Raw genomic sequence first — 16364 nt, forward strand, 5'->3', positions numbered from 1 at the left:
AAGCGGGATCATCCATTTATTCGCCAACATGTCATCCCAACCCGTCGACGATGAGAAGCACTATGCAAAAGACCCTGTGGTGGATAGCCAGAATAGCTACGAGGGATCACACGATGAGGAGGTCGGCGTTGTTACCAAGGGCCAGCCCCTTCAAAGGAACCTGCGCAGTCGGCACATGCAGATGATTGCTATTGGTACGCTGCTCTTCCACACCGGCCGGCTCTGTTCTGTTGGAGAAATACTGATGTTCTCACCCAGGTGGTGCTATTGGAGCTGGTCTCTTCGTCGGTTCCGGCGGTGCTCTGCGATCAGGTGGTCCGGCCGCCTTGGTATGAGCTCATATACTCATGCCGCCTTAGCGCGTCTAACGCAGTACAACAGGTCATCGGTTACATGATCGTCGGAATTATGTTGATGTTCACAACCCAGGCCCTCGCCGAGATGGCAGTCCTCTACCCCGTCAACGGCGCCTTCTACACTTACGTTTGCCGCTTCGTCGATCCCTCCTGGTAAACTTCCGACTATCCTCGCGATACCAAGCTGGAGACTAATGCAGATTCAGGGGTTTCGCCATGGGCTGGGATTACGCAATCGCCTGGCTTACAGTCCTGCCCTTTGAACTTGTCGCAGCAAGCATCACAATCAAGTTCTGGCGCGAGGACATCAATATGGGCGTCTGGGTAGCCGTCTTTCTTGTTGTCCTGGCTATTATTCAAGTCTTTGGCGTTCGTGGTTACGGTGAGGTCGAGGTACGTACGATACTTGACAATCCGAGGAAGGGCCAGTGTTGAACTCTTCAACTAACTCGCATACTAGTTCGTTTTGAGCATCATTAAGGTGAGCTGCTGCTAGCGGTGCATCACGATCATGAACACTAATGAGCATCATTAGGTGGCGGCATGCTGTGGGTTCATTATTTTTGGCATTCTCGTTAATACTGGGGCTGTTGGTGACCAAGGATACATTGGTGTGAAGTATTGGCACGACCCGGGAGCTTTCCAGAACGGCTTCAACGGTTTCGCGGGTGTCTTCGTGGTCGCTGCCTTTGCCTTTGGCGGCACAGAGCTTGTTGGACTGGCGGCAGCCGAATCAACGAACCCGCGCAAGGCGATTCCCATGGCTTCCAAGCAGGTGTTCTGGCGTATTGCGTTCTTCTATATCGTCAACCTCTTCATCTTGGGTCTCATTGTCCCGGCCAACGACCCCCGCCTCCTGGGATCTTCTGGCGCGAACACCAAGGCTTCTCCCTTTGTCCTCGCCATCCAAGACGCTGGCGTCAAGATCCTCCCTTCAATCTTCAACGCCGTCATCACCATAGCCGTCATCTCGGTCGCCAACTCTTGCACCTTTGGCTCCACCCGTACGATGCAAGCCATGGCCGAGCGAGGGATGGCCCCTCGCTTCCTCGCCTACGTCGACAAGCAGGGCCGTCCCATCTGGTGCGTCCTCATCCAGATCGCCTTCGGTCTTCTCGCCTTCATCGGTGAGTCCGCCGACAGCAGCACCGTCTTCGCCTGGCTGCTTGCCCTCTCTGGCCTGTCGTACTTCTTCGTCTGGGGCTCCATCTGCCTGTCACACATCCGCATGCGCATGGCTTGGAAGCTGCAGGGCTACACCCTCGACCAGATCCCCTACAAGGTGCCCTTCGGCATTTGGGGTAGTGCCGCTGGTCTTTTCCTGAACATCATCTGCCTGATCGCCACTTTCTATAACGCTCTCTACGTAAGTCGCTCTCACTTGAAGCCCGAGGGCAGTATTAACGAGAATAACAGCCGTCACCCGACGCCGTCCCGGACGCCGAGGCGTTCTTTACCGCTTATCTGGCCGCTCCCATCGTCCTCGCCTTGTATCTTCTCTGGAAGGTAATCTCTCGCGATTGGCGCTTATACGTACCGCTCCGCGAGATCGACCTGAAGTCGGGCGTTCGTCTTCGAGAGCCTAGTGACGAGCCCATGCCCGAGAAGACTTGGGCCAACCTCCCTAGACGGATTGCCCGCTCCCTGTTCTAAGACGGTCGACAACTCGCCACATGCGAAGTCGGATCGCCTGATATTCCCTACCTGTGGTGAAAACTTGGATCCGGTTTAGGGATCGTCCCGAGCAGTAAAGGGGTACGGGCAGAGCATGAGATAGACATCATCCGACATGACCTCGCGGATTTCGTAAAGCAGTAGCGCAACCTTGAATCAAAGATGCCAATCGGCTGGTATGTTTGCCTTGCTTCATTTGGGGGATATTGGTCAATCTCACAACGCCAACAGTTGGACAATCGAGACATGCAACTCGGAAGTTCAAGATCGATTGCTCGAATGGATGCGTCGTATTTAAACAGTTTTCCAAAACCGTATATACAACAAAAGAGCTCTGCGGGCCGTGTGAGACGATATCCGTAGCCATGGCCGTAATTTTTTTTTTACTTTTTCTTCTTCTTTGGCCGAACACAAAGTTGCCCGCACACAGAATTCGACAGTTTCTACGCTTGCTGATGAGTGTATATATTCAAATCTATCCCAACTTGCCCACATGTCTTGGCTTTGCCACTGGAGATGGCCAGCCGTCGATGGGAGATGGGCAACTTCTACCTCGCCGGTCGGTGCTCGCCCGCCTCCGCCGCGAGGTCACGCTCTACCATTTCGATTGAGCCCAAACTAGGGAATCGCTTCGAGAAATCTTGCAGGTATTCGTCTTTTTCCTTTGTCGACATTTCGATTACGGGCCGCCCGGGAAGCCCGACCCCCACCAGGTGCTCGGAGGGTACAGCGGGAGCCTGCGACGACTTCGGCGGCGAGCCCGATCGACCGCCGGTTGGCAGGCTGTTGAGGTGCATCGGCTTGCGCGGCGCCACCGGTCGTGGGCCGGGCGTGCTTCTTCCTGCTTGAGGCACAGGGTCGCTAGCGGATGGGCGTACCTTGTGGACCATGACGTCTTGGGAGTTGGACGGTGTCATAGATCGGGTTTTGGTGCCGCCGACTGGCTTCCGAGGTATCTCGGGAAGCTGCTTGTCCAACCGGCTTGTGGGTGAGGTCCCATCGGTGTACACCCCATATCCCTGAGCAGTACGCGGAACCTGCACCGATGATTTCTGGCCCTCATTCAAGAGGTTTTGCACTCTATTCTGAATGCTGACGGCACGGGAAACACCGCCAATGCTCTTCGGCAGCGGAGCCTGGCCGCCGGAGCCGGACCCTTGGTTGGTGAATCGTTGACGGTATTCTGCAGCGGCAGCTTCGACGCGACGCTCTTCCTCTTCCAAGCGAAGACGTTCGAGCTCTCGTCGCATAGCTGGAGTCATGTCTTCGGTCTCCTCCATGCCGTTTCCATCATCAGTGCGGCCGTCGGTAGCCTCTGACCCATCGATGGGGGTCAATATAGGGCGATCAAGTTGCTTCAATGGCGATGGTGTTCGAGCCGGCGCAGGGGCCTGGTTGCCCTCGAATCGTTTGAACGCATCCCCAAATCTTCCAGCCAAAATGTTCTTCGTCCCGGACAAAGAGCTCAGGCTTCCGCGTTTGCCATGCTTCGCACCCCATTCCTTCTTCTCTGATTTCGCCTCTTCCATGCTACGCAAAAACTCCACGTTGGATTCGATATGAGACTCCTCTTCCTCCGGTTCCACAGGCACCGCGGGAGACGGTACTCTGTCAGGGAGATTTGGTGATAACAGACTGGGAGATGGCAGTGGCTGCTTGGAGGAACCTTCCTTTTCACGAAGGAAATCCAGGTTGGATTCGAGGTGGGTGCTGACTGGCCGCGGGCGCCCGTCGATAGACCTCCGTTGAGCGCTTGCATCGAGAAGATCCAGGCTCGGGCGGCCGCCCTCAAGCGATGGACGCGATGACGACGGATGTCGAACATGAGTTGGCCGGAGTTGGTAAGATGGAACACGATGAATAGACCCAGTGCTCGGGTCTTCGGGGCGAACGGGAACACTCGGCTCTGTCTGACGAGGAAGACTGGTCGACCGACCGTGGTCAGTCGCGGGCACTCGCCAAATAGGCATTTTCTCGCGAGCTTGCTGCTGTTCTGGGGGAGGGGTATTCGTCATGGTGCCTGTCGACACATATCTCGACGGCGGCGCCTGATATTGACTCTGGCCCTGGACTTGAGTCTGGGATGAAATAGCTTGCAACTCGGGATTCTTGTGAATGATGGCATGTGCTCTGCTCATCTCAGCTTGCTTCAGGGGGGCCGAGGCAGTCTTCGTCAGGCCGATGGCACCTGGAGGGGGCGACTTCACCGTTGGAGGCGTATGAGAAGAAGCACCCGCTGGGGCAACAGTCTTAGGACGAATGGGCTCCTGGCTCTGGGGAGGAGAATGAGCCGCGACGAAACCTGCATCTGCGGGCGTCTCGTTGGGCCTCTGGGCCTGGCTCCTTTGATGCTGTGTCGGGGGCGGCGTATGCGAGTCGAAATTGAATTTGGACCCAGATTCATGAAGGATGGAAAACTGGTCCAAAGATGGGAACCGCGATGCAAACTCATCCGCATCTGCCGCCGGAGCAGCTGCGGGGACAGCTGCTGGGGTTGACTGCTTGTCCAGGGCGGCGAAAGGATCTCCATTCGTAACTCGCATAGGAGATGGGCTCGGTTTCGCGGCTACTTGCTGAGCTTGTGGCTGTTGGCTGGCTGCCGGCAACCTTCCCCTTCTCATCGGAACAATATCTGGAAGGACCTGTTCCTCCTGCTTGGGTGGAGCAAACACGGCACCGACTACTTGCTTAGCTTGGGAGTGGTCAGCAGAGGACCGGTCCTTGCTTTGCGGCTCAGAGCGCTGTTTTCCAGTATAGATCTGCGCATTTTCTTAGTAAACCACATATCCAAACACAGCGCACAGAGGAACTTACATCGTGAATAGGAACATCACGACCCTGCATGGCACAGCCCTCGCGCAAAACCTGATAGATATTGGGTCTGGCTTGCGGGCTTTCACGCAGCATGGAGGCTGTCACTTGTTAGTCGGTGGTCCAGTCCGAGCTCTGACTCACTTACCAATAAGCTTCTTCAGACGATCTGAGAAGACCGGATAGCTTGGGAATCTATAACTCGCGTTGAGGATGGCAAGTTGGCCTTGGTCCTCGAAAGGAGTGGTATAGTAGCACAGTTTGTACAGAAGCACGCCCAATGCCCAAATATCCGACTTCTCGTCGATGGGCAGCTTGCGGTAGACATCGATCATCTCCGGACTCCTGTATTGCATGGTTGTGTGCTTTTGAACGTCCTCGTCCATGAGCCTGCATTCGACGACGGTTTGCGGTGCCGGTTTGGGTGCAGCGGCTGATCCAAAATCGCAGAGCTTGAATTTCTTCTGGGCACCGTGGCTAACAATCAGAACATTCTCAACCTTGAGGTCTCGATGAAGTAGCGGCGGCTTGAGGTAGTGCATGCAGGCTACTCCCTCGGCGATGTCTGTGAAGATGTGTAGGATTTCGGGCTCGGTCAGGCGGTGTTGAAGACGAGTGTTCATGAAATCGATCAGACCGCCTCCGTCGCAGAATTCCATGAGAAGAAAGACTTCATATCCTCCTCCGCGCATCTCAGAGGCATGGGAATCGATGTAGGTAACGATTGGGCGATGACCCTTCAGCCTCTTCATCGTCTCGACTTCGGTTCGCATGCTTCGCAGTGCGTCCTTATCGGGGACAGCCACTCTCTTTAGAACAGCCATGTCCGTGCCGTCGATAGGCTTGGGAAGCTTGACGAGATATACATGGGCAAATCCTCCTTCAGAAAGATATTTCTGAATCACAACCCGGTGGTTGCCAACTTGTATCTTCGTTCCGGGAGCGAAAGTGCCCGCAGGGGCTGTGGACACGGGGGCAGGCATTGGAGCGCCGTAGGTGGCAGGATGTGCGGCTCGCGGGGCTGCCGCGGGCATGTGATGCCCGTAGGATGCCATATCGAAAGGTAGAGGCCTCGAGAAGTCGTCGTCGACTGGAAATGGAGGCTGTCGCCGCCCGACGTAGTGAGACTGGGTAGGTGGAGCGTCAGCGGCGGGTTGAGAACGGTGAGAGGGATGGTCGAAAGAGCGGATGGAACGATTAGAGAGACGACTGTAGCATTGACTGGTATTTGCGACCCGTTCAAGGCACAGTTAAGCCATTCTTGGCTGTTGATGGCGGCTGTTGGCGTATTTGATGAGTTGAGTCCAGGTTGCCATCAAGCTGGACCTGAACTTGGACACGCGTGGTAGACTGGCAGTATGGACGGGCAGCCAGTACGTAGTGCACAAGTGAGTTAGGTAGGTAGGCAGGTAGGTACGGAGCGTCCATCAGCCGCTGTTAGTGGTGGAGCGCTGGCATAAGGCTTGGGGGAGCTAGGTAGGAAATTCAAGACCCCGGCACACCCTGTTCACAGTTCCATGTTTCGCAATGCACCTCAGTCGGGGAAGTGTCGGGTAAATTTTATGCACTACAATTCATGTCATTGGTCCAGCCCAACCTGACATGCAGCCCTCTCCAGGCGGCACCACCTGAATCTCACTTCCCGAAAACGGGCGGTGAGCCGATCCAAGTTGTGGTGGGGTTGCGAATTTCCTTATCGATATACGATAGCGATAAGTGTCTTCATCCCAGTCGAATTTTTTTTCTCTCTCGGACCTCGAGCCTATTGCCTGGGATGCGGCGACACTCTTTTTTTTTTTTTGAGCTGATCTAGCAGCAAACACCAAACCTTACACCATTTCTAAACCGACGACCTCGAAGGCGACAAAGATGGCGGGAAAGAGGAAGGCGCCTCCTGCTAAGGACGCAGCGCCCACCAAGAAAGCAAAGGCAACTACCAATGGCTCGACTTCGAAGGATACCGCATCGAACGGCCCGGCCGAGGAGTTCACGATCCAGATTGTCGCCGGTTCATATGACCGAGTGCTCCATGGGATCACCGCCACGGTCAAACCCGAGGGCACTGTCGATTTCGCCGATACCTTCCTCTTCAATGCGCACACCTCGGCAGTACGCGCCGTCGCTGTGTCGCCCCCTTCAGCTCCTGTCCCCGGCCAAGGCCAAAAGGTCTTCTTGGCATCTGGAAGCACCGACGAAAGAATCAACCTGTACAATCTGTCCGCGCATCCTCCGAGCCGCAAGAACCAAGAACTTCTCTCTTCCGTCGCTCCCCGCCCGATCCTCGAAAACCCCAAGAACCGCGAGCTGGGCACATTACTTCACCATTCATCAAGCATCACCAAGCTTGACTTTCCTACACGGTCTAAGCTCTTGTCTTCGAGCGAAGATTCCACAATCGCCATTACCAGGACAAGAGATTGGAACGTCCTTTCGACAATCAAGGCGCCGAAGCCCGTGGCTCAAGGCAGACCTACCGGCGACACGGCCCCCTTCGGCGGAACGCCGTCCGGCGTCAACGACTTTGCTGTCTACCCGAATATGAAGCTGATGGTTAGTGTCAGCAAAGGCGAGAAAAAATTACGACTGTGGAACCTGATGACTGGCAAGAAGTCCAGCCCTCTCAAATTCCCATCAGACTTATTAAGGGAGGCTGGAGAGGGCAAGTATTCAACTGGCGAGGGTCACAAGATTGTTTGGGGGCCGTGGGACGATACAGATGAGTTTGCCATCAGTTTCGATCGCAACGTCGCGGTGTTCGGCATGGACGGTGTACCAAAATGTGTGGTTATGCCCGACACTCGGACTAAGATCCACGATGTTTCTTACATCGGCATTGAGGGCGAGACGAAACAGAGCGTGTTGGCGGTGTCGACCGAGGATGGACGGGTAGTCTTCTTCTCTACGCAAACGGATGACCTGAACGACATTGAGAAAGACAAGAAGTACCCTACGGCAAAACTGATGGGCCAAGTTGGTGGCAAGGACGCCGGTGTCTCTGGCCGCATCAAAAGCATGGTTCTTCTTCAATCCAAGCAAGACTCGACCGCCGTGTATGTGGCCGGAGGCAGCAGCGATGGCAAGGTGCGACTATGGAGGATTGGCAAGAAAGAACTGGTTTCAGGAGGGGGCAAGCAAATGGGAACGCTGCTGGGAACGTACGACACGCAAAATCGCATCACCTGTATGACGGCTTTTGGTATGATACCCCGGCCGGAGGGAGTGGAGGACAGCGAGGACGAGGTTGAGGAGTCGGACGATGATTCTGAGGATGAAGATGACGAGTGAGCCGACGCGGCGCGACGTGCATAACCAACGACAATAAGATATCCGTTTAATCAATGTGCAAATTCGTGTTTTTTGGACAAGACTGCGTCGCCGTTGGGGAGTTGAGACGGGACGGCGGCGACAAGACTGGCCCCGACTGACCGCGTACCGGCGCCGCGACAGATGGATGGTCCGTGCAAGAGCCCCGCCGATCGGCGTCGGACGTGTCTCGAAAGAGTCTGCGGATTGCATGCCACTCCCGGTCGTGTCTTTTGGCGAGTGTTAATCGTTAGCAGTTGAGTCCTCTAAGACCTGGAGAGCTGCAGGTTCAACCTTGGTAACGACAAGAAACCGTAATGATTTGGTGACGTCCGGGCCCGTCGCAGCCAAGGGAGACAGAAATCAAACGATTTTCAATAACCAGGCGTCCCTCAAGTTGAGTGGCACTCATTCAGCTCCTCCTTCGTTGCTGTGCAGGTTCGCGGGAGATGCGGGCCCGGTATATACAGAAACTCTTTTCTCCTCTAGGCTCTACCTAGCGGTGAAGTTGGCCAAGCAGGCTTTTTTCTCCCCATTTTATTTTCCCAACGTTCGCAGGGGCACCGCGCTTTTTGAGGGGCAGGGTCTCCGTTATACGCGGACAGGTCGGAGACGGGCGAACACCTAAGCTTAAGAAGTCTCCGCCCCAACGTGCGTTAGGTAGGTACGTAAAGAGAGAAACTGCCAACACTGGTCGTCGAGAGGAAAGGGACTTTCGTTACAGTTGCAGATAGTATTCCTATTCGTACTAGATACCTTAGCACCTTTGTGAGAATTGGAAGTGGTTGCTGGAGGGAAAGAGCCTTAAGGGAGCGGAGGGAACGGGTTAGCAGAGTGTGGGGTAGCGGCGAATCAGGTGAACAAGAATGTCATTTCAGGACCCAATTTAGCGTGCACCAGTCATGTGGCTCCACCGGAGACAATCCCATTGCATGCAGCTGCATTGTACGGCTTGGCGCCAGTCCCCTAGCTTCAAATCGTTCAACAGCGGCCAAGGGAAGTGCTTAGGGGGGATCCCTGCCTTTTTCGGTCATTTGGCACCAGCAATACCTACTGCGATTACTCGTTCGTTTTCTCCAGTCTCCAATGCAACAATGCAACCTGCAACCTGCAACTGCAACTGCACTTCGTGCAAGCGTTTCTGTTTCCCGTGCATGTCATGCCTTACTTGCTTTCCCACGGGTACCGCGAAGCAGTTGCACATCCTGATGTTGCAAGTGCTGCGGGTGCGGTACCACTGGAAGGCAGAGCTGCAGGGTATCTACCTTAGGTAAGGTAGGTAGTTACGAGGTACCTTGGAGGTGGAACACAGCTACCTACTTACCGTAAGGTACCTCCCCTCCCGTCGTTCTTACCTAGCCCGCTTAAAGTCTAGACATGTGAATATTTCCCATCCCTCTCTACCCTCTCTCTCTCCCAATCCCGTCGTCACTCCTCTTCTTCTCCTACTCTGCGAAATTGCTATTTCCGTCTCCATATTCCAAGGCCTTGCAGCACTTCTGCAATAGCTCCTCAGTTCCGACTGCTGGTGCTGACCCCATAAGCCACACAGCACGCAGACCACACCACCACCACGCCGAAATTCCCCTCTCTCGTGTGTTGCCCGCATCAATCCGCATCTGTTTTACCGGCGTGTCTTGCCTCCGCGCCTCCGACCAAGAAACGCGGCCAAGGTCCATGACTGCAGGTAGCACGAACCCGACCACATGCAACAAACAAAGCAGCGTCTTGATGCTGAGTTGGCTGCTACGGGTGACGGAAGTCGATGCCGATGCCTCGTAGATTTTACGAACTGACCTCTGAGAGATCATGCCGCTCGCCGCCTTCTTCACTCCCGCCACCTTAATCTTGAACTCCCCCGTTGTTCATAAGGTTCCAGACAGCCTTACTCGTCTCTTTGCTACATATCCCATCTTTTCCCCTCCACCCCAGTAACGGCCACGCCCACCTCCCTCACATCCGGCCCACGACAATCCCGCAGCACACGACCAGGTTGTCTTGCATCAGCTCTTCCGAGCTCCCTCGTCTCGCGCCGCCGAGTTGACCCTCGATTTCCCAACAATTCTCAGCTTTTCGGAGCAGCCCTTGAACATCGTCTCCATCGTCTCTCATACTTCTGGCCAATACTACGAAGCTCCTCTGTTCGTCCAATCCTTCGGCTTACATCGTCCGTCCGCCAGTCTGAGGCGAATTGTTTCTTAGCCCACGTGAGACGATACAGTGTTGCCCCGTCGTCTGAACTTCCGAAGTGACGACGACAAAATCCTTCCTTCGGCCCGTGGATCTGAATCTACTCGTACGTATCAACGTTTCGGTCTCCTAGAAACTCCGTCTTCCTCTCCGATGTGAGCTCATCGCAAAGCCTCGGCGAACTGGCGAGCTTACTGGATATCTAGCTAATAATCGCATTGTTTAGCCCTTTCACACTCTTCCCACGATCCGGTTGCGACCGCGTCCAGCCATCATGTCTGGCGACGGCCCACCTCTGTTGCGGCCTATCCCCCGCCGCCCCTTCGACTTCAGCCATACGAGTCCTACTCCTCCAGACGAGAACTCCTCTTCCCCGAGCCCGAACCCCGATATAGACCTCTCGAGACTGCACAATGGCCAGGCTTCCTCAGACTCCGGGTCCCTGCCTAGAGCCCAGTCCATAATGAACCTGACATCCTCAACGTTATTCGGCATTTACTCCCCGACCACTTACGGGAGTCGTGATGGTAATGAGAGGGACGAGCCCGACACTCCCTGGGGGACAGGGGCGCAAACTCCAATCAAGCGTCCTAGCGTGGACGATACGACGTTTGAGCTCATGAAGGACCGCTCGAGTCTGTTACGCCGGCGGTCTTCCCACCGCGGGGCTAAGCAACAGTCACCTTCTACTGCAGCCTCAACTTTGTTCACGGTATCTAGAATAGCTCTCCTTTTCGTGATTGGCATCGGATATGGTGTCTTGGTCACCCGGTTGCAGAGTGAGCAAACATTTTCGCCGTTTCAGGTCGAGAGCATCATCAAACCGAGTTATGACTGGCAGTACCTGTCTTTATGGGGCTTGTCGGGTGTCGTTCTTGGCGGTCTGCTCCCTTGGTTTGACGGAGTCTGGGAGCATACATTTGGCGGGGAAGAAGCAGTCCCTGAAGAAAGGGACAGTCCGTCTCCTGAGGACATTAGCCCTGTGAAAGATTGGGCTTTGGTCGTACGCAGCATCGGCGCCTTCGTTGGCATCGTGTTTGCCATTGTGAGTCCCTCATACAATGCCATACCATGTAACACGAGGTTAACAATGGACAGCGTAAACTGCCCTGGGCCTCGACGCTGCAGGTATCCCTCTCGTTGGCCCTGGTCAACCCGTTCTTGTGGTACCTCATTGACAGGTCGAAACCCGGTTTCCTGCTGTCGATGGCCGTCGGAGTGACGGGTTCGGCGGTCCTCCTCGGCATCAACCCCGATGCCATGCCGACCCCGTCTTCTTTGACCTACCGAAATGAGTCAGAGAGAGCGTATTCAGAGCCTATCACTCTGGGTGGATTGGCCAGTCAGGAGACCATCGAGACAGGAATCTGGATGCTCAGCGTTCTGTTCTGCAGCTGCGTCTGCTTTGGAAACATCGGGAGACGTCTTGCCATCAACAAATCGGCTACCGCACGGGGCCGCTGGGCTGGATTGAGATGAGGTCCACGACTGAGATCTGTTTCTTTCGGTTCATCTGGGTTCACGGGCGGTGGAAGTACTCGGCGAAGACTCTCGGAAAAGGGAAAGCTGGTGGGCATATATCCGGCACAGACGATGATCATTGGTTACTTGGTATGGAATATTGTATTGTTACGAGCAGCGCAATGAGAATTCGCTGTGAGCGATGATTTCTATCGAACAGCAACTGGAGGTTGAACCAGACAGTATTGATTACAGCTAGTTTTGGCGACCGCGATTTCTCAACAACATCTTCTTCGGGGCGGTCTCGTCGTCAAACTAATCAATACGGATCAATCTACAAACAAGACATCACATAATAACGAAGCACAAAAATTGTCAATTAAAGTCCCTCCTCTTCCGGCGTACCAGTCTCCCGTCTTCCAAGTCTATACTTTTCTAAACCCTAGATCCAGCCTCTGTTGCCCCTTTTCTTCCCTCTCCCTCGCTGCCCAGTATTTTCTATCAAACTCATGGTGTATTCCGCACCGTTCCCCCTCGGTATCGCTTGTTATCTGGCCTGCTCGATGGCCTCAACGACGGCCTGGGACTTGGCGGTGACGTCGCTGCCGTAATCTACCTGAGGAAGACCCATCATGGTGAGGGACCGCGGGCTGCCGACCATCTCGTTGACGGTGGCGGCTCGCCCGCAAACGTCGGAAAAGGACTCGGCGGCGGCGGCGGGACCGGTTGTTGGACCTGGGATCCCCATGTCAGCGGAAGGTGTTCGGGGTGCTCCTCTTTCTCATCTCGGCCTGGCCCGCCCGCTCTCGCGCGCGCGGTAGGTAATCCTGCGGTGCGGATGCGGGCTGTGCGGGGTGGGTGCACAGCTAATTAGCCGCTGCGGGATTGTCCTGACCGGATTGCTGCCGGATCTGCTCCGGATATTGCACGGGCTCGCCGTCACGGATGTGATCGAGCTCGGTCATGATGTACCGGGACCGGTTGACAAAGTCCCAAACGTGAAATAGGCCCCTGTGGGGATTCTCGGGGTCCCAGGCGGGGTGGGCCTCGATGGCTCTGATGAGATCGGACAGCCGTTCGGTGATGTTGGCCCGGGCTTCGGGGGAGGGAAGAGAAAAGGACATTTCGGGGGGTTAGAAAAAGGAGCGGAGAATATTCGAGGTGCGTATATTCGGATGAATTCAGAAGCGATAGTGACCGCAGAGTTGAGATGCTGCTGTCGAATGGCAGAGATAGATAGGTACAGTCAGGCAAGTAGGCTCATGTCAATAGGAACTCGGTGGGCGTCGAGGGTTTGGTGATGGGAACAGAAACGAAGAAAAGTTCAGATGCTCGGCCTCGTTGGATTAATTGGCAGTCACACGGCAAGTTTCCTGATCTGTGAGTTGTCGGTGAGGGTAAGCAAGGGTTTGGAACGCGTTGCCGCGAGTTATGGCATGTTTCCATCGCACAGACTCAGACTCGGCTAGACAACGAAGCCACCGCCTTTACTTTTGCGAATTTTAGGTTGCGTTTGCTGAGGGGAAGCGAGTGGAGTCGTCAGATGGCGGAATTCGGCTGGTCGGAGGGGTTTGAGGGTTTGATGGACAACAAGGGGACACAATGACTGGTCCAGACCGGAGATCCGTCCTACTTCTGGCAGCCGAACTCCAAGGTCGATTTGTCGAATATCGAGAAAATACTATACAGATGTCACAGTTGGATGAACACCCGGCCTGAAGCCGCTCGCTCCGCTGTTTCCCGGTGATGGGTGATGGGATCGGGGATCGGGGTCCTCTTCCTCGGGAGTACGCTTGGTCGATTGGACATCTGTTGAACAAAGACTTGTGTTGTGACAAGCTGGTCATCGACGTGATGATTCGATGATATGCAAGGCTTCGGACATTGGGTCGGAAACTGCGAAAATGCTCAAGATCCAGCAAGAACCAGACTGATTAAGGTGAAGCACCCGTCCTCTGGTGTCTGGAGCGTAGAAGAGGTTGGTGAGGCTGAAGAAGCGAACTAGGGAAGCTTCACCAGGAACTCGTCTCGCACTTCTTCTCTGGGTTAGTAGCCGCCGAAGCTATGAGATTAGACTGAAGACGAACTCCTCCAGACGATAAATTCATCAAAAGGCAGGCAGCGACTAGCGTCGGAGATTCGGACTTATGTGTGAATAATGAGCTTGCCAGACTGTGATTCTCGCGGTGAGGTAGTTGGTGGCGGCAGTCGGAACGAAAGGCTTTCGTCAGCACGATAGCTTCATGTCTTTGCCCAAAACAGACATGAGCGTTCCATCAGTAGCCTCATTGCCTCGGCGCCACGACAGTGGATTGGCGAGGCTGAGATCGAGATTGCCGCCCGACTCGTTCTGGGCTCGGATGACTAGCTGATTAGCCAAAGGAGTCATGCAGTTATTGCCGAGTTTCGAAGGTAGTCGGAGGCTGATCGATGTCTCGTTGGCCTTCCTGTGCAATCCTGGGATCAGCCGTGACCGAGGCCTAAGATGGCTCTTCCAGGACTGGGGTCTGTGGAAAGACGGCATAGTGTAGTGACGACCGACAATGAATGACCAAGAAGGACGTGTTGCAGATGCTGGGAGATCCGAGACACAAGAATTACTATGCAGTAGTCGATGAGAGACGGCCTACGCTCCCACGCTTGTCAGAAGGTCGGGATTGCCTGTCGTGGTCCCCAGGCAAAGAAGTTAGCTTGCCCTGGTGTGGCTTGACGGGAACTGCAGCAAGTGCATAACGGAGGGTACAAATGGCGTCGGCTGTCCCAGGCGGAGGCGAAAGTAGCGCTGTCATGACGCATTGGATCTGGAAAACGAGGTGCATCTGAGTGGGCGCGGCAGCGAACAGGGCGCTCCAAATGCTGGACCCTGGGTGTGTTCAGGCTGTCTTGGGTGCGTGCATTGGCTAGCGCCGATTGCTGTCCTCGAGAGAATCAGAGGGGATCGTTGACATTGGTTGCGATCACTTTATCAAGGCCATCTTCGTATGGCTCAACACAGAGGAAAACGCAGTTTTTTTCCGTGTGGGAATACGCAGTACGGGCCACGGCGCAAGGTGTCGTCTCCAGTTTCCCTGATCGCAGAGAGGCGTCCGCCCAAAACCGGTACACTGGAAGTCAAGGTACTTGTCGGCATGGATAGAGCGTGTTATTGGCCATGCTGGCTGATGTCAGGGTCCTGGGGCTCGCTCGCATCGAGATCTGGTTGCGGCCACACGAAATTGAAGCCGAGAGTAGTAATCTGCATCTGTATCCGTAGTCTGCTGCCCTCTACGGGCTTGCCGGTTCGAAAGTTGTTGATGGAATGGATTGAACCATCTTTTGCATCCGGATCTTGTTGTCTGCCGGCAAACAGTCAGTCGGTCCGTCCAGTCCGTGACTGTCCAGTATTCCCGTCTTGATGCATGTCGTACTTTCCCGGCCGAGACGCGGACGGATACAATGGCTGGAGACCCTTTGAACGTCACGTGGCAGACCTGTCTCAGTTCCGGCTGAGGTAAGCACACTTCCAAATCGTTCAAGGAGGGGCACTCGATGTTCAATTGCGTCATGGCGTTGAGTGACATTTAGAACCAAGTTTCCTCTCGCCATGAGATGGGGAAACTGGTTGCCAAAGGCATACTGGGCAACAGTCCTGACGGCGAGAGGCAACTACCTTATGCCGATGATACTGAGAAAGAAGATTGTTACCAAGTTGAGAAAATGTAAACGTCCTTGGTCCAGCGTTGATACTCCACAAACCTTGAGTTTCCGACTGTTGGGTACCTTAGTTGTGTCATGTGAGTACCCACGTAAGACAGACTGCCTTAGTTTGGAGATAATCGAGAGGATGGCTAAGACATGATGGTCTGTCTGAGCTGGCAGCTGAGGAGAGGACGTTCGTTCTTAGCAACGAAATTCTTACCTCGACTGGTGGCTTCGCTTCCCTAACGAGAAAGTCCTCAGCAGTTGAACCGCTCGCCGTTGAGAGAATATGTGAGGAGATGCTTTAAGTCGCGTTAGCGCAGTGCAGCCTCCCCGATGCCAGAACGAATGGCCCGCGGTGTCGTCACGGCTAGCCCACGATTCGTCTACTGACAACAGGCCGCTAAACCCTTATTCGCCTAGACGCAAGGGGCCTCTTCCAGGGCACTTGGGACAAGCCCGCCCATGCGTCCGTCGCCTGCCGCCGACTTGGAAAGCAGAAGGGAAAGAAAAAAAAATCGAGAAAGGTACCGGTACTTGACGTTACTTTTTCAACATCGACATGGGCCGCCGGCTCTGGCGCTGTCCGGGGGCGGCTCTCTTCTCTTCTTTCTCTCATCTTTGCGCGCGCGCCGTCTTTGCGTCTCATCTGCTTCTCTCCCCGAGTCCTGTCTTGCTGGCCTTTTGGTGTCCCGTCTGCTGGTCTTTCTGGTCTGGTCCTGCCCGGCGTTCTGGTTGGTCCCATTCCCTCACCCCGAATTTCATTGACCTCATTGCACGGCCACACCATCTCAGAAAACACCCCTCCATGAATCCACCCATACGCCCAGCGCCCAGCGGATTGGTAACGGCACGTTAAATGTATGACGCCTGCCTGCGATTCTCCTCCAT

General features: G+C 54.8%; 5 protein-coding genes across 5 annotated transcripts; 3 read left to right on the forward strand and 2 right to left on the reverse strand.

Moving 5' to 3' along the window:
- Nucleotides 1-28: 28 nt before the first annotated feature.
- On the forward strand, nt 29-2009 carry CkaCkLH20_06995 (amino acid permease; the record flags this gene model as incomplete). The annotated part of the gene is made up of 7 exons (XM_038889712.1): nt 29-194; nt 259-329; nt 382-509; nt 563-749; nt 817-837; nt 892-1722; nt 1773-2009. The coding sequence occupies 7 exons, from the start codon at nt 29-31 to the stop codon at nt 2007-2009; spliced, it is 1641 nt and encodes a 546-aa protein (XP_038745075.1).
- Nucleotides 2010-2578: 569 nt separating this feature from the next.
- CkaCkLH20_06996 (nak nak-unclassified protein kinase) lies at nt 2579-5875 on the reverse strand (the record flags this gene model as incomplete). Its single annotated transcript, XM_038889713.1, has 3 exons — nt 2579-4789; nt 4845-4942; nt 4990-5875. 3 exons carry the CDS (start codon nt 5873-5875, stop codon nt 2579-2581), a joined length of 3195 nt encoding a protein of 1064 aa, XP_038745076.1.
- Nucleotides 5876-6710: 835 nt separating this feature from the next.
- Nucleotides 6711-8126, forward strand: CkaCkLH20_06997 (uncharacterized protein; the record flags this gene model as incomplete). The annotated part of the gene is made up of 1 exon (XM_038889714.1): nt 6711-8126. The coding sequence occupies one exon, from the start codon at nt 6711-6713 to the stop codon at nt 8124-8126; it is 1416 nt and encodes a 471-aa protein (XP_038745077.1).
- Nucleotides 8127-10608: 2482 nt separating this feature from the next.
- CkaCkLH20_06998 (insig domain-containing protein) lies at nt 10609-11813 on the forward strand (the record flags this gene model as incomplete). The annotated part of the gene is made up of 2 exons (XM_038889715.1): nt 10609-11379; nt 11433-11813. 2 exons carry the CDS (start codon nt 10609-10611, stop codon nt 11811-11813), a joined length of 1152 nt encoding a protein of 383 aa, XP_038745078.1.
- Nucleotides 11814-12342: 529 nt separating this feature from the next.
- Nucleotides 12343-12919, reverse strand: CkaCkLH20_06999 (uncharacterized protein; the record flags this gene model as incomplete). Its single annotated transcript, XM_038889716.1, has 2 exons — nt 12343-12530; nt 12691-12919. 2 exons carry the CDS (start codon nt 12917-12919, stop codon nt 12343-12345), a joined length of 417 nt encoding a protein of 138 aa, XP_038745079.1.
- Nucleotides 12920-16364: the final 3445 nt, after the last annotated feature.

This window comes from Colletotrichum karsti (genome assembly GCF_011947395.1).
Source record: "Colletotrichum karsti strain CkLH20 chromosome Unknown Scaffold21, whole genome shotgun sequence".
Classification (NCBI taxonomy): Eukaryota; Fungi; Ascomycota; class Sordariomycetes; order Glomerellales; family Glomerellaceae; genus Colletotrichum; species Colletotrichum karsti.